The sequence below is a fragment of the Pinus tabuliformis genome, chromosome 2_1 (genome assembly GCF_031772625.1).
Source record: "Pinus tabuliformis cultivar Carrire ecotype Pingquan chromosome 2_1, CPIR1, whole genome shotgun sequence".
Lineage (NCBI taxonomy): Eukaryota > Viridiplantae > Streptophyta > Pinopsida > Pinales > Pinaceae > Pinus > Pinus tabuliformis.
In genome coordinates this window covers 737749909-737775436 of record NC_142299.1, presented here as the reverse complement: position 1 = coordinate 737775436, position 25528 = coordinate 737749909, and the positions used below count along the sequence as shown (strand labels likewise).

Here is a 25528-nt window from a genome sequence, read left to right as displayed (position 1 = left end):
TCCTTGTAAAAGCAATTGTTGCTGAAGATTAATAAAGCCCTCATCTGTTGCACCGGTTTCCCCACATCAGGTTTTTCCAGGGCCAATTGTCCAAAAATAATTGTGTCGATGTGATTGATTCTTGTGCATGTATTTTTCTCTAAGTAATTGTGTGATAACTGCAGTAGAAATTATTTTAATATTTGTTGAAGGAATTTCGTAAATAACTTATTGAGAATAATAAGTAGGTGAAATAAATCAGTTGTTGCAGTGATAGAATTTCAGTTTAGAAATTTTCACATGAACTTGGTATTGTACACTTGTGGTCTGTTGGAGGGCAACGTGGGAGTGGACCAAGTGTAGCCTAGAGTAGCACCTTGATGGACTAAGGTGGCTACTAGAAGAGGCAGATAAGTGGAGATCAAGGTTTGGCCAACCAGGAGCAGTTGTTGTACTAGCCCGAGTTCATTGTTGGAGAAGCAACATTTGACAATGATAGGTGGCAGCCCTCCTACCCTATGTTAGTCTTCATTGGAGCAACACAGGAAGACTATAGTGGGAAGAAGTCCTTGAATAGCTGAGGAACAATAGTGGGCAAGAAGTCTCAAAGTGTTGTGGCCTTGAAGGACGAAGGAGCAACTAGTGAGTGTGAAGACCCTATGTGTTGGTTGTAGATGGACTTATGATCAGCTAGAGGGCAGATTGGAAGTCGAGATTCAGTGGCCTAAAGGACTTGGTGTATTGATAGAGATAGGCGTTGCAGAACAAAAGCGAAGGACCCATAATGTACAGGATACGACAAAGCAACTGTGATCGTGCACTACATCAGCTAGATCGTCAATGTATCTTGTATTCTTGTACTAATGGATGTATGAGGATCACTATCCCTTGTACGGGGGCCCTAGATTATTGTATTATCAGTTAGATTAATATAACAGAGTTGGGTTGTTGTATAAATTTCTAAAAAGTTGTGTATATTTTGTGCACTAGTAGATTTACTATTGTCTATTATTCCGTTGTGCAAAGTAGTCTTGTTGTAATACTTGGATTGGTAACGTCGGTAATTTAAGATTCTATCCTAGACTCCAATATCGTGGAAAAACAACAATAACAATCCCAATTAGCTACCCAACTGTCTACATTCCGTTGCACATATTGGTTGTAGGAGAGACAATGTATGAGGAAGCTTCTTGCCAAGTGGAAGAGGGAGGAGATAAGGGGAGTAAAATCGACGAAACTCGTGGCCCATCTCCAATATAACTCATTCATGGTCCAAGTATTTGATAGCTATTGCGTATCAATCTCTCTAGTTGGCCCGCGTATCCGTGATTGACTAGTTGTGTACAAAGGTGGAGGACAAGTGTAGAATGATGAGGGGAGTAAACCCTCTTATCTTGGGCTATCTTGCCACCAATTGACACCTCAAATTAGCAGGGACTCGACCCCCTTAGAAGACTGATATTGGCCCCCATTTTGTGGGATTTGGGCCCCCTAACTGGTTGTAGCATGGAGTAATTCATCCCTCCACGTGGTAGCCAATTCGACCCACATATGTGGCCTCCCAATCAGCTTTAAACTCAACTCTTTGAATGCCAAATCACACCTCTTGATTTCTTGTGACATCCTTTGTTGATTTGGGGTAGCATCAGATGTGCTCTAACCACGAAAATTGGTGGAGAGGCTAAGGCACATGAGATCTCCAATACCCAGAAAGGGTTTGGCCGGATTCTAAACAGTCTGGGAGATATTAAAATAATTAATATTTTTAATGGAGTCCCTAAGTCTAAACTTAAGGAAAATAAAATCTTAATGCGAATTAATATAAAATTGTGTTAGAATGATCCAAAAGTCATGGATCAAGCCAAATCTAATCTTAGTCGTTGATTAGAGACTTAATCAAGGCCGTTGATTTGTCAACGAGAAAAGTATAAGAGGAGGCTTGAGGGTCACTTGGAGAACACACCAAGAGATCAAGATTTTGACTTTCTGGGGCTGGATTTGTTGAGAAAGTTGAGAGAGTGATCAGAGTTACAGCTGAGGGGCAATGAATACAGAAGCAGAGAGGCAGAGATAGCACCGGGAGGATCAGCGTAGTAGCCGGAGAGAGGGACGCAGAGCCAGCCAAGGCTCACGCAGAGGCAGCTAGGAGCTGCACAGTGCCTCAGAGGGCCAACGTGAGCGACGCAGAGGGCCAGAGGACTGACACAGTGCCTCCAGAGGTTGACGCAAGCCAAGCCAGAGTGACGTTAGGCTAACGCTAGGCCAGAGAGAGCTGACGCAGTCACTAGAGGCTAACGATGGGGTTTCGTGGGGCAGATTGGAGCTATGGAGCTACCGGAGTGTTTATCCAGGTATAGAAATTAACTGCATATGAATTATAAGAACAAAAAATAAACAATGCGAGACCATAACACATAAAACACATATACACAGAGATTTTCCCTTGGATCCCAAAACCGGGACTACCAGCTTGATTTTTCATTATGTTCCTTTCATCGTTACAATACATATATATACATGCCGAAGCATCCAATACCATGGACCGAAAACCATCATGTCCAAAACCATGTGTGAAAACCATGCACAAAACCATAGGTAGGTCCGCCTAAACTAATATAGGGTCCCAAGAAAATTTCCCCAGGGCGCTACCCCGGACCCCGTAGAGGGGGGCTACCCACCCCCCTCTAACCACCCGGTTAACTAGGGTAGCTAGTCATGGAAAGAATATAACACAACCCAAAATTCTCCCACTTGTTGTTTTCTTTCTACAGGGGGCCACAAGAGAGCTTAGTCATTTATCCAGCCCTGCAACACCCATTGTTTCTCTACACCAAGAGAAATTCTCAAAGCTCACAGATTTTGTCAATGCATCTGCAATATTCTTCAAAGTGTCCACCTTTACCAGTAATGCCTTTTTGTCTTCTATCATATCCCTCACAAAGTGATACTGAACATCAATGTGCTTTGTCTTTGAATGATAAGCAGGGTTCTTTGCCAAGAAAATTGCACTTTGGCCGTCACAGTCTATCCTTATAGCTCCCTGTACTAAACCCATACTTGAACACAATCTCTGCAACCAAACTGCTTCCTTGCTTGCATGAGTGGCTGCCATGTATTCTTCCTCTATAGTTGATAGTGCCACTACAGATTGTTTCTTACTCATCCAACTAACTGCACCTCCAAATAGGTTAAACACATACCCACTTGTAGATCTTCTTTGATCCAAATCTCCAGCCCAGCCTGTATCAACAAAGCCACAGATATCCAAAACTCTGTCCAATCCTGGTCTTCCTTGGTAGCACAAACCATAATCACTAATGCCATGCAAATACCTAAAAACCTGCTTCACTAATGTCCAATGCTCCTTCCCTGGTTTTGACATAAACCTGCTCAATACTCCCACTACATGCGCAATGTCTTATCTAGTACAGACCATCGCATACATCAGACTACCGACTGCACTTGAATATGGAACACAAGACATGTCCTATTCCTCTTCTTGTGTCTTGGGACACTGTTCAGCAGATAACTTCACACCTACAGGAATAGGAACCTTCACCGGTTTACTATCCTGCATATTAAACCTCTGCAATATTGTCTCGACATACTTCCTCTGGTTTAAACAGAGCTTCCTTTCTGCTCTATCTCTCTTAATTTTCATGCCCAAAATATAGTTTGCAGCACCAAGATATTTCATGTTGAATTTGGAGGACAATTGGGTCTTCAAATCATGGATAATTTTTTTGTCATTTCCAACCAACAACATATCATCTACATACAAGACCAAATAAATAACACGGTCACCAATTAATTTAAAATACACACAGTGATCTGCTTTGCTTCTGGTGAAGCCAAGTCCCTGTATAAATGTATCAAATTTCAGATAACACATCCTTGGTGACTGTTTTAACCCATATGGAGACTTCTTTAACTTGCATACCAGTTCTTTCTTACCCTTCACTGCAAAGCCTTCAGGTTTCTTCATGTAGATCTCTTCTTCCAGATCCCCGTGAAGAAATGTTGTCTTCACATTCAAAAGCAGTAGCAACAGATAAAAGTAATCTAATAGAAACTACCTTGGCAACAAGAGAAAAAATATCACCAAAATCAATTCCCGGCACCTGGGAATAACCTTTTTCTACCAACCGAGCTTTGTATTTCTCCACCTTTCCTTCTGCATCTGTCTTCTTCTTGAACACCCATTTTCTGCCTATGGGTTTCCTTCCAGCCGGCAACTCAACCAGATCCCAAGCTTCATTTTTGTGCAAAGACGCCATATCATCAACCATGGCCTCTTTCTAGAGTTTGCCATCCTCTAAATCTACTGCTTCCTTCACAGTTCTGGGATCATCATCAGTAATAGATAAAGCAAAATTTGAACAGAAAGCAGATGGACTATACCTTTTTCGCTGCCTTCTTTCTCGAACTGATCTTCTCACAACCGAAGTTTGTGGCTCTTCATCTTCTGATTCCTCTTCGGCTGTAGAGTCTAATTCTTCCTCCTTTAGCTCAAACTCTATCTTCTTAGGTTCCTTTGATGAGACTTCATGTTTAATAACATCTTTCACCTCTCTGAACACCACATCTCGGTTGTACACAACCTTCCTTGTTACTGGGTTCCAAAGCTTATAACCCTTTAAACCATCCTTATACCCAATAAAGGTGCACTTTTCAGATTTACTATCCAACTTGGTTCTTTTCTCCTTTGGAACATGTACATATGCATCACATCCAAATACCCTCATATGTGAAAGAGAGGGTTTCTTACCAGTCCATACCTCTTGTGGAGTCTTATCCTCCAACGTTGATGAAGGTGATCTGTTGACCAGGTAACATGCTGTCTCCACCGCCTCTGCCCAGAATTCTTGTCCTAACCCGGCACCACTGAACATGCTTCTTGCCCTTTCCATCAACGTCTTGTTCATTCTTTCTGCAACTCCATTTTGCTCAGGTGTGTATGGAGTAGTCTTTTGTCGTGCTATACCACACTTCTTACAAAATTCTTAAAATTCCTTGCCACAAAACTCTTTACCGTTATCTGTCATCAGCACCTTTATCTTCTTCTCTGTTTAGTTTTCCACCAGAGCCTTAAATTCTTTAAACCTGCCAAACACTTCAGATTTCTTCTTTAGGAAATATATCCGTGTATTCCTTGAGAAGTCATCTATAAATGATACATAGTACACAAACTTACCCAGTGATGGAACCTTCACAGGTCCAAGCACATCACTATGCACAAGCTCTAATATATGTTTCGCCCTTTTACCACCAGAAGGGAAACTCACCCGATTCTGCTTCCCATATACACAATTTTCACAAAAATCAAAATCCAGAGAGCTATTAGTCGTACCTTCTACCATACCTTTACCATGAAGTATTCGAAGGCCCTTCTCTCCAATATATCCAAGCCTTTGATGCCACAGCATGGTCTTTTCTCCAAAGACCACTAGATTTTCTGCTCCACTTTCAGGAACCACAAAACTGTTGCACCCATCAACAATAGTGCTACCTTGCAGCTTGTACAGAGTTCCAATCCGAACTCCCCACATCAATACCAGTGCTCCCCGAACCATCTTGCAGGTATCCTTCTCGAACACTGTTTTTACACCTGGATCATCCAACTTGCTTACAGAAATCAGATTTCTGGCTAATGCAGGAATATGCAGAACACCAAGAAGTGTTATAATCCTTCCACCTTGCAACTTCAACTTGACTTTTCCACGACCAACGATTCTAGCCTTCCTGTCATCCCCCAAGAAGACATCACCACCATCATATTTCTCATACTCGCAAAACCACTCTCTATGGGGTGTGAAGTGAAAGGATGCACCTAAGTCAATCAACCATGCCTCATGATCTACATGTGTACTTGAAGAAGCCAAGTACACATCCCCACCTTCATCTGAGGTGGTTTTCGCCCCTATAGAAGAAGCAACATCAGATCCCTTTCCTTTGTCAGGAGCTTTAGATTTACAGTCCCTTTAGTAGTGTCGTTCCTTTCCGCATTTCCAACACACAACCTTTACAGGTTTTCCTGGAGATTTAGATCTCCCACTCGATGACTTATTTTTGTTTTTGTTCTGCGACCATCCTCGTACAGACAAGGCATCACCATTTTGGCTCTCCATATTTTTTTGTCTCATCTCCTCCGTCAGCAAGGATGAAACTATTTCATCACACTGCAAGGCAGTTGCATTGCTACCTATTGCAATAACCAAACTATCCCACGAATCTGGTAAAGAACACAACAAACTGATGCACTTATCTTCATCTGAAATTTTAATATCAACAGATAATAACTAACTTACCACAGTATTAAATGCGTTCAGATGCTTTGTCACCGAGTCTCCATCTTTCATTCTCAGGTTATATAGCTTTTTCTGTAGGAACAGTTTATTCACCAAAGACTTGGATTGGTACAAAGTACCTAACTTGTCCCACAAAGCCTTCGCCGTAGCTAAACCAGATCAGTTCTTCAACTTGTCCTGACGATGAACCACACTGGTTGGTTCGAAACGCGTCGACAAACGATTGATTATGTGATTTTGCCGAAGAGTATCTAAACATTCAACAATACTGAATCTGAGACACACAATCGTATTGTGCTCTTTACCTTCTGATCCAACTTATTCCATTCTTCATCAGACACTCTCGTTGGTTTAGTCCCCAGATCTACCGCAATCCACTGTCTTTATCCACCAACAAATCCTCCATCTTGAATTTCCACAACTCAAAACTTTGACCATTAAATTTCTCGATCTATCTTTCCACTACTCGCCATCTTCTTTCACCACTAGAATCGATCCCGCAAATCTCCCACTGAACAGGGTCTACCACAGGCTCGAGTGAAACCCCTCAGCAACAAAGGCGTCCCCTTGAAGCCAAAACAGCTCTGATACCAAATGTAGGTTTTAACCCCGTACAAAAATTAACTGCATACGAATTCTAAGAACAAAAAATAAACAATGCGAGAGCATAACACATAAAACACATATACACATAGATTTTCCCTAGATCCGAAAACCATCGTGTCCAAAACCATGTGCGAAAACCATGCACAAAACCATAGGTAGGTCCGCCCAACCTAATATAGGGTCCCAAAAAAATTTCCTCAAGGCGCTACCCCAGACGCCATAGAGGGGGGCTACCCATCCCCCTTAAACCCCCTAGACAGGGGGGGCTGTCGCCCCCCCTCTAACCACCTAGTTAACTAGGGTAGCTAGTCGTGGAAAGAATATAACACAACCCAACAGGTTTCAACCGAAATATCTGCTTCCGAGTAGAGAGGTACTACTGTCGATATTTTTCTCTGTTGGGTGAGCTGGATTTGGCACCCAAATTGTATTCTGAAATTGCTTAATAAATCAAACCCTCAAATAACTGCACCAGTTTTCCCGCATTGGGCTTTTTTGGGGACATTAATCGAAAAACAACATTGTCACTTGTGTGCTTATTTCAGTTTCCTTCAGTTGATGATCTGTAATGTGTTGAGCATGTACTTATATTTATTTCCAATATTTACATCGTAAATAACTTGTTAATTAACAGAACAAGTAGGTAGGAATAAATCAGTAAAGTACATGAAGGGTTTCTAATAGTTAGACTTAGAAATTCCAACATGGTATCAGAGGGTGGTTGCAGATCACAGGAGAACTGAGGACATCACCCAAGCAGAGCAGCAGCAGCAAAAAACAGTTGTCCCGAGTGACCGAAGTTGTTCCTAGCAGAGTGGAAGCAAGGAAGGGGTGACACAGTGCCTGCGTCATCAAGATTGAGCCAGGAAGAGGCTAGTGCAAAAAGGAGGGCAGAAAAGGCTCACCAGAGCCACGGAGAGACCGAGAGGGTTGACACAGTTAGTTAGGGGAGCATTTCAACAGTGCCTGATTGCGCTTAGCCTAGGAGCTCTAACCTTCAGTTTGCTAGGGTTTAGGAGGTTGTGGGTAAGTTGCAGAGTGGAGTTGGTGGGGTACTGTAGTCAGAACAGTACCTAACAGGGCAAGGCCGAGGAGGAGGGAGTTGCTACCAAGGATTTCTAGCCGAGAAATCTGAATCAGTGGTGCAACTGCACTAACGATTGGAGTGGGGGCATCTTGACATTGGCATAAGGGTTTCAAGGAGGGAAATCGAGGCTCAGAGGGAGTCACACCAAGAACTTCCAGGAGAGAAGTAGAGGAGCAGCAAGATGGCAGTGAACAAGGTAACAGACCAGGACAGACTGGACAGAGCCTCAAACTTCGTAGTCTGGAAGGCCATAATCTTATCCATTCTAGACAAAAATCATGTCAAGCACTTTGCCTTGAGGACGATAGCAATCCCAGTTAACCCAGCTGATAACGACAAGTACGAGGAGGCAATGGGGAGGGCCAACAGCATCATTCTTGACGGGGTTAAGGACCATGTAGTACCACATATTGCCAAAAAGGACACGGGAAATGAGATGTGGGAGGCTCTAAAGAAATTGTACCAGCATACTTATGTACAGAGAAGGATGTTACTAGAAAATCAGTTGCGATCATACCAGCTGCAGAAGGGAGAACAAATCGACCCCTTCCTCGGTCGATTGGAGGAGATCCGGGATCAACTAACTTCCATAAGGGCCATGCCGGATCAAGAATTGATGGTGAGAACAACCTTAAACGCAATATCAGAAGACTGGGAGGTGTTTGTCCAAAGCATACTGGGCAAGGCGACCCTTCCAGATTGGGAGGAAATGTGGGTTGTGCTTTGCCAAGAAGGGATCAGAAGGCTAATCAAGGCGGGAAGCAGCAGCAAGGGGATCAGAATCGAGGAGGAGGAGGAGGTTGATGTTGCCCTAGCATCTGAGGGAAAGCAGGAGAAATAGAAGAAGGACCTCTCCAAGATCAAATGCTTCCACTGTGGGGAGCTGGGTCATTATGCGACCCAGTTTCCAAGGAAGAAGAGCAAGGGAGAGGCCTCTGAGACCAAGGTTGCGCCAACAAGGGCAGAGAAGGAAGTGGAGACAGATGATGACTATGCCATGAGTGCTCACACACCACTTGAGCAGAAGTGGGGAGACATCGAGCTATAGTCAGACGGACTACAAGCGATGAGGGGCAGGATCCTTGAGGTACCCAGCCTCTTGGATTAGACCTTGCTACGGGAGCCCCAAAAAGGAATAGCAATACTGGCGAGGTCAATAGAGACGGATGCGGATGGAGCGACAGAGGGAGCTCCAGTGCAGGATTCCTAAGACAACGTGAGGCAGCAGTGCGAGAAGCACGGGAGTGTTGCACCAGTGCAAGATGGCACAGAGAGGTGTGCAACGGTGCGAGATGCATGGAATAGTTGCAGTAGCGCGGAGGTTAGAGAGGGAGCACTTGTCAGCGATGGAGGGAGCTTCAGCATTATGGGTGTCTCTAGCCTGACGGAGATGTCAGAGTTGGGAGATCAATTACTTACTTCTCAGTAACTGAGTTGCAGTGCAGCAGTTAACAGTGGTAGTGTTATGGGCAGCATGATGAGATGGATTGCAGTGCAGACGCAGCAGTGACAATGGCAGGGCCATGGGCAGCAACACGAATGCAGAGGGAGCTGCAGTACGGATACAGAAATGGCAGTGACAGGGCCATGGGTAGCAGTACAAGATGCAGCAGTACAGATGATGGGCAGCAGGCCTAGCATCAGCACAGGGACCGATGCTAGATGATCAGGGTGATACCCAGTGAGGGGTATTGCTAGAGCACAGTCATCGCTAAGAGGGAGTGTTTATTTGGGGTAGCATCGGATGTGCTCTAGCTACGAAAATTGGTGGAGAGGCTAAGGCACATGAAATCTCCAATACCCAGAAAGGGTCTAAACAGTTTGAGAGATATTAAAATAATTAATATTTTTAATGGAGTCCCTAAGTCTAAACTTAGGGAAAATAAAATATTAATATGCATTAATATAAAATTGTGTTAAAATGGTCCAAAAGTCATGGATCAAGCGAAATCTAATCTTAGCCATTGATTACAGACTTAATCGAAGTCGTTGATTTGTCAAGGAGAAAAGTATAAGAGGAGGCTTGAGGGTCACTTGGAGAACACACCAAGAGATCAAGATTTCGACTTTCTAAGGCTGGGTTTGCTGAGAAAGTTGAGAGAATGATCAGAGTTGCAGCTGAGAGGCCGTGAATACAGAAGTAGAGAGGCAGAAATAGCATCGAGAGGATCAGTGCAGTAGCCAGAGAGAGGGACGCACAGCTAGCCAGGGCTCGCGCAGAGGCAGCCAGGAGTTGCGCAGTGCCTCAGAGGTGTTGATTTGGGGTAGCATCGGATGTGCTCTAGCCACGAAAATTGGTGGAGAGGCTAAGGCACATGAGATCTCCAATACCCAGAAAGGGTTTGGGCAGATTCTAAACAGTTTGGGAGATATTAAAATAATTAATATTTTTAATGGAGTCCCTAAGTTTAGTTAAAATATTAATGTGAATTAATATAAAACTGTGTTAGAATGGTCCAAAAGTCATGGATCAAGCCAAATCTAATCTTAGCCGTTGATTAGGGACTTAATCTCAGCCATTGATTTGTCAACAAGAAGAGTATAAGAAGAGGCTTGAGGGTCACTTGGAGAATACACCAAAGTAATCAGTGATTCTATTCTCTAGAGCGGGGTTTGCTAAGAGAAATAGAATCAGTGATTAGCAGTGAGGGGCAGTGAATACATAAGCAGAGAGGCAGAGAGACAGTATCGGGAGGATCAGCGTAGTAGCCGGAGAGAGGGACGCAGAAGCAACCAAGGGTTCACACAGAGTCAGCTTGGGCTCACGCAGAGCCAGCCAGGAGCTGCGCAATGCCTCAGAGGGCTAGCGTGGGTGACGCAGAGGGCCAGAGGGCTGACGCAGTGCCTCCAAAGGCTGACGCAGTGCCTCCAAAGGCTGATGCGGGCCAAGCCAGACAGACGCTAGGATAACGCTAGGCCAGAGGGAGGCTGACGCTGGGGTTTCGTGGGGCAAATTGGAGCTGTGGGGCAGATTGGAGCTGTGGAGCTGCCGGAGTCTTTATCCAGGGTTTCAGCCAAAATATCTGCTTCCGAGTAGAGAGGTACTACTGCCGAGATTTTTCTCTATTGGGTGAGTCGGATTTGGCACCTAGATTGTATTCTGAAACTGCTTAATAAATCAAAACCCTTAGATAGCTGCACCGGTTTTCCCGCATTAGGTTTTTCCCGGGACATTAGTGCAAAAATAACATTGTCATTTATGTGCTTGTTTCTGTTTCCTTCAGTTGATGATCTGTGATGTGTTGAGCATGTACTTGTGTTTATTTTCAGTGTTTACATGGTAAATAACTTGTTAATTAATCAGAACAAGTAGGAAGGAATCAATTAGAAAGTAAATGGAACGTTTTTAACTGTTAGACTTAGAAACTTCAACAAGAGGACCAGCGTGAATGACGCAAAGGGCCAGAGGACTGACGCAGTGCCTCCAGAGGCTGACGCAGGCCAACCCAGAGTGACGTTGGGCTAACGCTGGGCCAGAGAGAGCTGACGCAGTCCCTAGAGGCTGATGCTGGGGTTTCGTGGGGCAGATTGGAGTTGTGGAGCTGTCGAAGTGTTTATTCGGGGTTTCCGCCAGAATATTTGCTTCCGAGTAGAGAGGTACTACTGCCAAGATATTTCTTTGTTGGGTGAGCCGGATTTGGCACCCAGATTGTATTCTGAAACTACTTAATAAATCAAACCCTCAGATAGCTGCACTGGTTTTCCCGCATTGGGTTTTTCCAGGGACAGTAGTCCAAAAACAACGGTGTCACTTGTGTGCTTGTTTCTGTTTCCTTCAATTGATGATCTGTAATGTGTTTAGCATGTACTTGTATTTATTTCCAGTATTTACATGGTAAATAACTTGTTAATTAACAGAACAAGTAGGTAGAAATAAATCAATAAAGTACATGAAGGGTTTCTAACAATTAGACTTAGAAATTCCAACATCCTTTGACTTGGAACATGCTTTTATTATGTCCCCAATTTATTATTTTTCGCATTTTCCTTGCTTCTTTTTCCACTTTTACGAGCAAAGTGGATTTTCATTGGGAAATAATAATTTTTTGGACCCCAAAGTGGATACTAGGATAATGTTGGTGCAAGAGCATGAATTTTGAACATTCACATGCCCCCAATATTACCTAGAAAATTAATTAAAAATCTCATCTTGCAGGAAATTTTAATTATTTAAAAAAAATCCTACAAATACCTAGTCAAATTCCGTAAGACTCTGGGAAATGCCTAGCATGGTAATATACATTAACCCTAGACGTTAGAATATGCTCAAGGCCCATCTGTTAAGCCGCACTCCAGCTTTGGAGGTATATGAGTGAAATATTTTGACTAGTTATTTATTGTTACAAAGCAAAAATAATTAGTCAAGTGAAAAAAACACTCTAGAGTGGACTCACTTAGTAACCAGGTCCCAAGTTGTCTAAGTCTGTTACATAAGTTCATCATGTCAGCGTTCATTTATTACAATTCACCCATGAGGATATAGAATTTGCATAGAAGAAAGTAGAAGAGAGAGAAGAGAGGCAAAATGCCCTATTGGACTTCCGATCTTCAAAAAAAATTGTAAGTGTCCTATCCATTGGGCAATGCCGTCTTTGTTTCCTGCCATGTACATATGAGCAAGTATCATGCCTCATTGTTTAACTTTGGTAATCCTATCAATTAGGGATACCACCCTTAAGTCATAGCACAGCCAGCCTGAAGTGAGAGGATATGTTGCTTATATGATAGTGGTAATTATCCTAACAATTCCCTCTCGGGTTGCTCCTTGTGGGTTAGAGCTTTTATCATTAAGTGCAAGTCGGGAAGGTAACAAAGCCAACAAATCTCTCATTTATCCCATATGAGGACGATTGCCTTCTAGAAGAGGGTGTTATCTAACCCTTGTTAATTCGCTCTCATAAAAAACCTGTCATTTTGTCATTAATAACCCTGAATATAACGTTTGCAATATGTACATTAATCAATTGCTCTCTCCAATTTCTAACTTAGACCATATGAGGAACAGGACCTTCTAAAAGGGTGATGTTATATGACCCTTCTTAATTCCTCTCATAAATAAACTGTCATTGTTAACCCTAAATATAACATTTGCAATGTGTGCATTTTGATTGCCCTCTATCTTTCCTTTCTACATCAAATCCAAGGTTTCAAGACACAGGTAAGGACCCAAGAAATGTGCAATATGCACAAGACGAGAATGAAGAAATGAAAATAAAATGAGCAGAGGGATTATTTATAGCAATTGCTTAACCTCAAAATTCAAATGCCATACTAGCCAATCTACCCATTTCTGAACTCTCACCTTGATGGGGTTCTGCTGACATGAGGCCAGGGTAGAAACCCCGTTAACAGGGCATCATTGACACTGAAGCTAGTATCCTAGTGAAGGTCACCTTCAGAGACTAATGTGGTTTATCTTTCCTCATCAAAGATCTTGGTAATTATTATGGAAACAACCTTAACTTCTATGTACTTTAACCTGGACTGTAAGTTCTAACATTTTTCATCAATATTAAATTTAGATATGCTATCAGTTTGACTTCCGTTAATTGGACGTACTTTCTTTGCTAAAAAATTCAGAGAATTTAGTCTCTGCCTTGAACAATAAGGAAGGGAAATTGACCAACATTTACCAGATTATAGTTTTCTCATACCTTAGAGCAATTTGCTATTATCAAAAAGTATTTTACAAGATTAGCCAATGACAAGCATTGCTTTAACAAATAATATTATATAAAAATAGAAAAGGCAGTGGCCCATATTTCAGCTTCAACGCATTTGCAAAGAGTAACTATCCCCCAAAAGAATCAGTAAACCTGAATCATCAACTCAGAATCACCAACTAAGATGTTATTGTAAAGGCGAAGTACAAACTCCAACACTGAAATTCCAACTCTTCACTACCATAGGCAGTGGCATATGTTTCACGGTATTTTCAGCAATTACCATCATTTACAAAGAGAATTACTAACAATAAAAAAATCAGCAAATTAAACATCCATAGAATGCATATGTGGCACTGAACATACTCCAGAATGTATAAGCTCAATTCCACACAGTAAGGTTGAAATGTATGAATCTTCTTCTGTCATTTGTGATTCGTACGGCCAGATTCGATGATGTAGCCAAGTTATAAGATCGACATCATCTGCAATACCTCGAGCTAGTTGTTGAGATGTATGAACATGAGTGTTGATGAATCCTGTTCAGATTGATAAAGGATAATCAGATAATATGAAGAAAAAAAAGACCTTCAGTTGAGTAAGAACGTAGTAACTGGATTTCACTGAACTCGTCTATCATGTTCAATACCAAATTCATCCAAAGAAGATATAGAACATAAACATATTGTCCTTGACTGTACAGGGCATGAAATACATGTATTCAAACATAAACAGTATCGGCCATCAGACTCAAGAGACTCACTTAGTGTTTTGCACCACCATCCCTTTGTCATGGTTTTATACATATGTTCTGATGCTCTCCTTATGCAGGGTTCTTTCTTTGTATTCTTTTCAGCATTTTCTAGGAGATGTGCTTGCACTCCCATATTGTATTCATACTAGTTGTACTCTTTAGTCCCATTGACCTACTTCTGTGGTCATTCATTGGACATTAATAAAATTATCTTAACTTATCATAGAAATATGGTGCCACACTGCCAATATTGACACAGTTAAACTACATGGATATAAAGTTTCAGATTTTTTGCATGTGTACAAACAAATGTGTCTGATATCCTGAGCGAATGCAATGTTTGATTAAGAAATGACAAACTGAACAGACTAACCTCAATAATGATATGCACAAGCAGTGTATGAGGCAGTACAGTTAGAAAATTGGACCGACAGTTATATTCAAAGATCAAGAACAGTCACAGCTCTGACCAGAACTCGTCTCTATGTCGTTAAAACTAAATGCACAGAATACACAATAGGTATGGAACAAGAACTTCATTCAAATGAAGTCGTTTGATACAATGAGAGGGATCTCCTTTTATTTCACTCATTATGTGGTGGTGCTACCTGATTGACATAACAGCTTCTCAACTAATGACTCTTTATTAAAGTAACTTGATCATAATGCAAGGGAAGGGAGGAGCAGGGAGGATTCTCTATAATCCTGAGGGAAGTGTTACCATTCAAGTTTACACCAAAGGTGTCAAAGTCTTAAGTCACTAGATGTGAACCCAAGGGCGACTTGGAGTGCTCACCACTGTCACCTCAATGACACACTCCCACACTTAATGCTGGAATGATCTCCAACAAAGCGGGGCTTCCCTAAGCAAGTAAGTCTCAAGCAAGATGAAAAATTGAATGGGTATGAAAACTTAAACTAGATCTGATTTGCTTAATGGCTGAAGTTCTATTTTCCAAATTTAAGGTACAATAATAGAACCATTGGATGCAAGCTTGAAGAGTTTAAAAGGTTCTATATGAGTGCTGAAATTGAATGTAGAACTTGGGGTATCTTGCAGCTCTTGTCTGTTTCATAACTAATCAAGTATGCAAAAGGAATAATTTTCTGAATGTGACTGAGTTTACCTTGCTAGAATGTCAGTTATGAAATGCAGATTTTTTTAAGAGGCTAAAGTGAGGATCTTTAGACCTCATATGAAACTTATGTCATTTACAGCCAACAAGCAGCTATAAGGTGGCTAAAATAGTAAAAACCAATTTATAAATCAAGGGTTTGCAATGTGTATTTCCTAAAATTTATTTAAAGCCAAAGAAAAGGTAGTATAAAGTGAAATTTTAATGATGTTTGAAGAGGAGATTAGTGCCTAAGTTACTTGGGCTATGAGATCTTTAAAGGCAAAGTTGTATACTGGTAGTTTCACTTGTTTAAGGGTTGTAAATAGCTTGATAAGGCATGCTACAGCCACTAGTTGCTTGCTGTAACATAGTTTCCAGAAAATCTTATATACTCTAATGAAGAAGAAAATTATCAAATTACAGGGAGGAAATGCTTTTTAATAAAGTAATTGAAGTATACAAGAAAATCAAATCTACTTCAATATTTCAATCATAATTTTCAACAGCAATTTAAAAGAGATAATAATTCATCCAAAAAACTTTCACAATCTAGATTAATGATACCTGTACTATGTTATCCTAATAGGCTTGACAACTTGAAGATATTTCTTCCATTTTATTCGCCAAGTATAATCTTTTACATCAATGCTCCAAACTTCCAGTAACAAGTACTAGAGTTTCTACCACCATCAACAAGTATTACAAGGAGAGATGCTTATTTATATGGAGAGAGAGCAAAAACCTATCACAATAAAATATTATTAGGATGGGAAATTTTGTATCTGGAAAAGCCATAATGGAATTCTTCTTGACAGAAAGGATGTTATCTCAAACTTTCACTTGAACTAATAGGGTGGATGTTATTGCCAACTTGTCCCTGCATATTCAAGTCATATTGAAAAGGAGACAATGGTTGTTGACCACCTTTGCCAACTTCTAAAGGTTTGGAGTGTGATGCCATGCACCATGGGTAAAGTCTTGGCAGACCCATCCCCAGCTCAACCCTAATAGTCTTGCTAAACATCAGTGCAACCACATTAGCACCGGGAAAGCCAAGCTAGCAGAGAAAACTTGCATTGTTGGCCACATGGCAACAAAGATGAGTGCCAGCACCCTGCAAACAATGACAAGTACCCTTGCATTCCTCTTGCCACATCAAAAAGTGAGTAACCGTAGTAGAATGAGAACTGTAGGATGGGTTCCCATTCTGCTGCCAAAAGAAGCCCCCAAGATGCAGGCTGAGTCTTGACCCACATAAAGTAATGATGATGAATGGCAGCATCTAGTGCTTGAACTGGTGGCCTCTTGACCAATGTTCCACCAAGACTCCGAGACGGGGGGGACACGGGTGTCGAGAGACGCACAAGGGGGATGTATAGGAGTACCCTTAAATTTTAAGGAAATTATGGGGGGAAAGGGGGGACATCAGGATATATATATATTTGTTGCACGAAACTTCTAGGAACCAAACATTTCGAGCCGTACTCATACCTGAAACTCCAAAACTTGGTCGAAACTCTGCCGAAATTCGACCATCATGGAATCATCTATGAGAGTTAATATATACTTGTTTTTCCTTCTAAATTGTCATCTATGGGTATTATTCCCTTTTTTCTTGCCAGAGAATGTGTTATTCACTTATATATATATATATATATATGACATGTCAGCTAACGTTTTAGCTGACGTTTCCATTTTGGGAGGTGACATTTCTAAACGTACCCGTTTCGGAAACTCCGAAACTTTTCGGTGTTTCGTGCAATTTATATAGATATTCAAATCCATTTTCAATAATCAAAGTATAAAATTATGAATACATTGATCCATACATAATTGAATTAAATAATGAAATACACTGATGCATACTCATCATTCATATTGATACATATATCATTCATCCTTACACCATGAGATTCATTAACGAAATACATTGATCCATATTCATCATTCTAGAATCTACATTGATTTAAAAATTAAATTCATCATTCATCGTTCTGGATTCTAAATTGATTTAAAATTTAAATTCATCATTCATTATTCTAGAATCTAATTAGTACTAAACAAATTAGACTATAGTAGATACTGAAGTCTAAAGATTAAAATGGTAAATTGATATAACTAAGACTCAAAAATAGTAAAGAGTGACGAGTCAAAGAATCAATCTAAGGTCATTGATATCTAGAGTCAAGGCTCGAAAGTTAAAACTGAAAATTCTAAATGTGCAATGAGCATTGAAGGAGCGTCTCGGGGGAGGAGAGGCAACATTTAACTGATAAGTCAAATAGCACTACGTGGTAATCCAAGTAGAGGTAATCTTTGTAAGTTGAATGAGTGAGTTAGGGATTGGGAATTCGTTTAGGTTTTGATATTTGTTATGTATTTTTCTTTTTAGTTTTTTTTTCTTTAGTTTTTTTAAATTTCAATGGCTATTAGACAAAATTGACGGGGACATGTACCCCCTCAAAAGGAGCGATTCTTGGCTTGGTTCTCTTGATTAAATGTTAGTTCCAAACCCTCATACTTAATAAAATCCAATGGAAAAATTGCAATCCCCCGAATCCTAAAATCCTGAAAATTGTTAAGTCTGTTGAATTTTGAATGGGATATGAAATTATATTTTCTCCATGTGAAGTCCGATGAGGTTGGAACCACTCTCAAATATCCCGAGTCATTTCATGGTAATGTTAAAAATTTAAGTAAGAATGTCACTTTTACTTTAAGAATTTAGCATTAACGTTAATTACATAGCATTAGTAGGGCCCTAGGATTGAATATTAAGCTTCCTCACTCATAAATTGTTGTTTTCAAGAAAAATTATGGGGGGACGTCTAGCCCTCTATGAGGGGGGATGCCCTGAAGCACCCTTTTTGGGTAGTCACATCCCCCACACTGGGGAAACATCCCCCCTTGCGTCTCCCCAAAAGGGGGACGTGGGGAAACATTTCCCCAAACATCCCCCCATCCCAAGTGTGTGGGGTGTGTTGCACTAAAATTGTCAAAGTTCCAGAGAAGCAGAAGTACCAACTTTTTCAACAAGGATCGGATCACATATCAGCAGTCCGTGTGTCATGGTCATCCCATTCTGCAAGTTATATATTGTAAATGATCTTAGTAAAACCTTGAGTCTATGTAACAACCTAGGTAAGCCTATAATTTGATGACGAATTCCATCCTAGGAGGTTTTTTAACCTCACTGATTACCTGTGTTTTTAGACACAGCTAATCAGAAGAGTTTTTTCCCTCCAACTTAAACCCCAAACTAGGGTAAAATTTATTGTCTGATTATTAGGTGAGTCCTAGTGTTTTTACTCGAGTCTGATGTAAAAGTGGTTTGGGAATAATTTAAGTTAATTGGCTAAATTATTTTATTACAAATCACTTAGTTTACTAGATCATATTGTGTCACAGATGGGTTATGTGTCTTAAGGGTCTAACCCAAATGTGTATTCCCTCTTTGAGTCTTGTAAATGAAAAAAAATTGTATTAGAGGGTTAGGCAAATAATGAAATCCCCTCATGTGTAAATTAATTAATTTTTCTGGCAAAATTAAATTAAATCTTAACCTAGAAAATTAATTAATTAGAGTCAAATTAAATTGTCTAAGGAAAATAAATTCTCCAAATGGAAAAATTCGTGGGTCATGAAAGAATCAATTTTTAAAGGTCTTCTTCCAATGGAATATTGTATATTTCAAGAAAATTTGGACCCTTAGACCTTGTGGTTAAGTCAAAGTCAAAATTTTGAGGAAATTAACTCTAAATAATTAATTTTGAGCTAATTAAATTGGAATTAAATGATAAATTCGAAAATTCCTCAAAAATAAAAAATCAAGGGCCAAGATTAAAAGATCTTGAAGTGTTTATCAACAGCCAAGATTATTTTGACAAGGATCAAAGAAACTGGCCATTATTTTTCCATTTGAAGGATTTATCTATAAATTAGAGAGTTGGTTGAATCTCTAGTCATCTTGATTTCTGGCTAGAATTGTTGTTGAAGCATTTTGTAAACTATTGTCCCGTTGGGAACTATTTTTTTTACTACAATAAAAGTTTTTGGGGTGCAACTAGAGGTGTTCTTGTTCGTTGATCTGTGGTATGTATTGACTATAGGCTTCCTATGTTGTGCTTTATGATATTATTTTCAGATAACACATAGTGTTCACAGGTACTCAATCCTTGGTCTCCAAGTTCACAGACTATGGGCAAGGGTTATTTCACTTGGATCTTTGGTTTTTATATGGTCGATTGAATCTTCACTAGGGCTATAGTGAGCATAAATTTTCTGAAGCGTTTTAGCCATTCTTTCAAGGAAAAATACCACAAAAAAATTATTATTTCCTCAAAATCTATTTTAAACCCATGTATAATTTGTAAATAATTTTGTAATATTAATTGTAAATTATTTTTCTAACTTGGGTTGGGGTTTTTAGATCTATTTTGTATATATTTGCGGTTTGGGTCTTTTTATTTTCATTTTGTAGGTTGGATCAAGAAATCGAGTGGGAGAAAAATTAGATCTAGGCCCTTGAGGGTAACATCTAGTCTCTTGGAATTTTTTGCATGGGTTCCACATTAGAATTTTCAAAAAATCAATGAGTTGAAGCATACAAAAAAAATTTAGCAAGGGTTTCAAGCCTTTCAGGGCTTTTAGCCCCTATCTTTCCCTCCTAAGCCTCAGTGTCCCTCTTTCTTCCCTCTACGTATTGGTTTAGGGCCATTTTTTGGCCTTGCCGTGAGGTTTTGAGGCCTTGGCCTCCCTCCTCCTCTCCTCCTCGACCCTCCTAGGCCTACCGCAGGCCTTCCTCCTCTCATCCCCTGTCTCTCGTCCCTCCTTCCTCTCGGCCCTCGTCCCCCCCTCTATTGCAAACCTCTCTTGCTCCCTCTCCTCATTTTCGCAACCCCTTTCCTTCATTTTTCTCCCTATTCTCCCTTGTCGTGAGCCTCTTACCTTTCTCCTTCTTTCCCTCACGGCAGACCTCATCTGGCCTCTTAGCCTCTTTGTTGTCCCTCTTCATCTCTATCCTTTCCCTAGAGGCCTTTACCCCTGCCTCCATTATCCTTACTCCTCCTGCATTTTCCCTTTTCCCCAATTGTCACCTCTCATTCCTCCGCTCAGCCTTCTTCCCTTGCTTTTCCTTCACTGTGAGGCTCCTGCCCTATGCCGTCTAGCCCTTAGGCCTCCTCTGTGGGTGTCTCCTCCTCCCTCTTGGTTGTCGCAGTTCTCTTCCTCTCATTTATTCCTCTACCATCCCTCCTTCTTCCATGCCTGCCCATCCTTCTCCTATGCAACCTCACCGCTAGCCCTACAAGGGTTGTTTCTCCTTCTTTGTGGCCTTAACATAGCAACCATGTCTCCCTCCCCTTTGCTATAGGCCTCCTCCTTCACGCTTTCCTCATAACCCTCCTCAGCTAGTCTCATAGCCTCCTCTGTGGTCTTCTTTCCCTCTGCTGTAGATTTCTCTTTCTCACAACAGTCCATCTAAGCCTCTTTTAACTTCACTGTGGGAAATCACAAATAGTTGAAGCCTAGAGTAGGTTTGTTGTGCAGGTGTTTCATTTTCAAGGGAGGTAATGGGCAAGGCATAGAGCCTCAGTGGTTGCTTCTTAACCTCTTCTCCTCACTATTTTGTCACAATCATTTGACAATTGCATTGGTAATAGTATAAGCACACCTTTTTTTTAAATGATTGGCTCTCTGATCTAAACAAAGGAAAGGAGACTGGTAATCTGGAATTTTTGACATAAGAGACTACTCATTGTAACATCTATGTGCTCACATTACATCTTTGAGGTCTAAGCGTAACAGTTCCCAAATTGCATGTTACGAGGACTGAATATTCATCATGGTGAGCTTGACTTAACATTGCTTATTCTTTCATCACTGTTGTCATTGGTTTTGAATACAATACTTTCATAGCTATCATTTGCTTTGTGGATGTATACATTAGCTTCCAACTGACATATTTTTTTGAAAATTTTTAAATACAAATCCAACTACAGTGATTAATATTATTTCTTCTAATTATTAACTCAAAAATGAATTTATGTATATTCATAGTGTTTCTACAACAAATACCGAAATAAATTCTATTGTGGCCTTTACAATTAAAATACTGCGGAAAGTGAATGCAATGAAAAATACTAGCACAAGTATAATCACGATGACACGGTTACTTTTGGACAATTGTCCCCGGAAAAACCCAATGTGGGAAAACCAGTGCAACAGATGAGGGTTTCTTTATTAATCTTCAGCAAAAAAATCTCATGTACAAGATACAACAAGCAGAATAAAAGAGTATTCTTTGTGAGAAACTTTACATATATTTCTCAACGCGTTTTTGATCCAAGAGAGGACCTGTTGCCCCCTCTATGTCTCACTATGTCAACTTTTGCATTGGGACTGCGCAGTCCCAGCGTCACACTGCCTCTGCGTTGTCCCTCCTCTGTGTCACAGCGTCTGCATTGTCCTTCCTCTACTCTGCGTCTTCTGCTTCTGCACCCCCAACTGATGTTGATGCCCTCTCTCTCCTTCTCACCTGCAACTCTCCCTCTGATTTGATTTTCTCTTGCCGAACTTCAACCAGTGAGAAAATCGATCTTACTCGAGTAACTAAGTATCTGCATCTAGTGTTCTCTTCCAAATGCCCATCAATGTCCTTCTTATAATCCTCCAGTTGAGAACCAAGAACCAAGATTAGATTCTAATCAATGGCTCAGATCATCTGGACTCGATATTCATCTTCTTCTATAAGTTACACCCACAACTTAGATTAATACCCATTAATTATTTTAATTTCCTAAGTTTGGACTTATAGACCCATTAAAAATAATTAATTATTTTAATAAAACTGTCTCCAGGTGGAATTTCCCAAAACGATTTATGGGTATTGTGGAACACGTGTCTAAACCTCCTTGCAAAATTTGAGACTTAGAGCACATCCGATGCTACTAGAAATCAATAATCCCTCTTAACAAGGAATGTGCTCTAGTAATGCAACCTGCCGAAGCATCACCCTGTTCTGTAACATCTCCCTCTACGTTGCTAATGTCTAACATCACTGCACACCAACTACTGCACAAATGCTGCATCTGTATTGCTGCTGACCCTGCCACTGCCAACACTACATCTGTACTGCAACTCCCTCTCATTCCTTGTCACTGTAACTGAGAAATCACATGTTTCCGCTACTGAAACGAATTCTCTACCCTACCCATCTGCTCCCTAAACTGAATGAAATTTGCTCTTCCTAGAGCCTTTGTGAGTACATCTGCTACTAGATCTCCTATGGGAACATACTACAGTTGTATTGCCCCACTCTGAACACAGCCTCTGATAAAGTGACATCTGATATCAATGTGTTTCAACCGATCATGAAATACTGGATTCTCAGAGAATTTAATACAACTTTGATTATCGTAGTAAACCCTGGTCGTTTCCATCCTTTTTCTGAACAAACTCACAAGCAGTTTTCTAAGCCATATAGCTTCGCACGTAGTTGTGTTGGTTGTCATATATTCAGCTTCTACTGAGCTCAGAGCTACCAACTTCTGCTTCCTGCTACACCAAGAGATCATTCTTGATCCAACACCGAAGTAGTGCCCAGAGGTACTTTTCCGGTCTACTGAACTACCTACCCAATCTGCATCTGTGAATCCATTCAATCTGACATCATTTCCTCGGGAGTATTTCAACCCATATTCGAATGTTCCACACACATACCTAAGAATGTGCCTAGTTGTTGCTCAATGCACCCTTTTAGGTTGACTAAGGGTGTTGACAGAGAAGCAAATGTCTGGCCTAGTGTTGACCAGATACATGAGCGACCCAATGAGTTGTCTATACAAGGTAGGGTCCACTTCCTTGTCTCCTGATGCATCTATTTTCTTCTAGTTGGTGATCATAGGTGTAGCCATGGGTCGACAATCCTGCATTCTGAATCTCTTCAAGATCTCGGTAGCATATCTTCCTTGCCCGAGGAAGATCTCCCCATTCTTCTACCAAACTTCCAATCCTAGAAAATAATGCATCAACCCCATATCTTTCATGTCGAATTTTGCTTCAAAATTCTTCTTGCAGTCTTGTATGAGCCTAGAAAACCCTATTAGAAACAAGTCATCCACATATAATACTAGAATAAGTGGCTCATTCTCTACCATTAAATAGTAGAGATTGGGATCAGCATCACTCTTGATGAATCCTAACTGCTGCAAGTAACTATCAATCCGACCATACCATGCTCTAGGTGCCAGCTTGAGCCCATACAGGGTTTTCTTTAATCTGGATACATGAGTTCTCTTTTCATGAGTTTCGAAACCTTTGAGTTGTTCTATATATACCTTTTCTTCTATCACCCCATTCAAGAATGTTGTCTCAACATCCATCTGGTGAATCTCCCATCCCATTTGAGCTGCTAGGGATATAACGGATCTGATAGAGGTATATCAGGCTACTGGAGCGAAGGTCTCTTCATAGTCTATTCCTTCCTTCTGTGCATACCCCTTTGCCACAAACCTAGCCTTGTACTTCTCTATACTGCCATCTGCAACATACTTGATCTTGTAGATCCACCTTGATCCTACAACTGATCTATCCTTTGGTCTAGGTACTACTTCCCAGACATCATTCGTCATGATAGAACTATACTCTTCTACCATGGCATCCACCCAAACTTGGTGTTGAACGACTTCTTGAAAACTAGAGGGTTCTTCAACCTGTGCTACCAAGGCCTAGTACCTGTCAAGCTATCTACGCTACCTCTTCTCGGTTCTAGGAGCTCCAACAAACTCCTCGACGTCTACCATAATCCCCTGCTGGTTCTATCACTGGTGGTGGGAGGCTCAATTAACTCCCCCTCCTAGTCTTGTTGTTCCATCTGCTGATAATTATATGGATTTCCTTCTTCTGAGGAAATATTGGTACTAGCCACTCTGCTCGATCCAGGTGTCTTTCCTCCTGCCTATCCTTCTTGCTACCCCTGCTGCTGCTAGACTAATGGAACATCTACTGACTGACCTTCTGCTAGCATCTCTCGAGATTTCCTGAAAGCTCTATCCTCCATGAACTTCGCATCTTGTCTTACTACAATATTCATGCTGGTAGGAATGTAGAATTTGTTGCCTTTGAGGTCTCGCTATATCCTACGAGGTACCCATTTTCTGCAGTTTGATCCAGTTTACTGCGCTTCTCATCTAGAATGTGACAATATGCCACGCTTCCAAATATCCTGAGATCACTGACTTCTGGCTTTTTTTGTGTGAAGACACCTTCAGGTGTTCTCTTCCCCAACGCTCTATGAGGAGTTCTATTCTAGATATACATTGTTGTGTTGCAAGCCTCTGCCCGTAAGAATCTAGGCTAGTCTTGATCATACAACATAGATTTTGCTTCCCCAACAATAGTCCTATTTTTTCGCTCTACTTCTCCATTATGCTTCGGATTATATGGAGTTGTCCATTCTCTTTTGATGCCCTCATTTATGTAGAAATCTATGAAGTCTTTGTCCGTATATTCTCCACCATTATCTGAATGCAATACCTTTATCTTTTTCCCTGTCATGTTTTCAACAAGAGCCTTAAACTCTCTGAATTGATCAAAGACCTCATCCTTGGTCTTTAAGAAATAGATCCAGGTTTTTCTAAAGTGATCATCAATAAGGGAAACGAAGTATTCACCACCACTGAGAGCTCCTGTGGACATTGGACCACAGATATCTAAGTGTATCAATCCCAATACACATTCTGCTCTATTGTTACTTCTGGAAAAATCTGCTTTAGAGTACTTCCCTAGTACACATCCTCTGCATAAGTCCTCATGCTCAGTACTAAGGAATGGAACTCCTGTAACAATGTCTCTTAGCATCCTCAGTGCTCCATGGTGTAAGTGTCCCATTCGCCTGTGCCATAATTTATTCAGTTCCTTTTCACCATTAGGATTGTTGCCTATCAGTGCCATTGGAGACTCGAGCAGCAACCTATACATTCTATTGCTTCGAATTCCAATTCATCTCTTCTTCT

At 40.8% G+C, this 25528-nt stretch overlaps 1 protein-coding gene across 2 annotated transcripts in view; it reads right to left on the bottom strand.

Moving 5' to 3' along the window:
• The window catches only part of LOC149202697 (uncharacterized), a 451520-nt gene that overhangs the window by 414592 nt on the left and 11400 nt on the right, over positions 1–25528 (bottom strand). For both annotated transcript variants that reach the window (XR_016253903.1, XM_089403210.1), the window contains exon 2: positions 14010–14182. Coding sequence is in view for 1 of the 2 variants with exons in the window: in XM_089403210.1 (XP_089259336.1) it covers positions 14010–14182 (173 nt within the window). In the remaining variant the exon portion in view is untranslated. The remainder of the gene's footprint in view (positions 1–14009; positions 14183–25528) is intronic.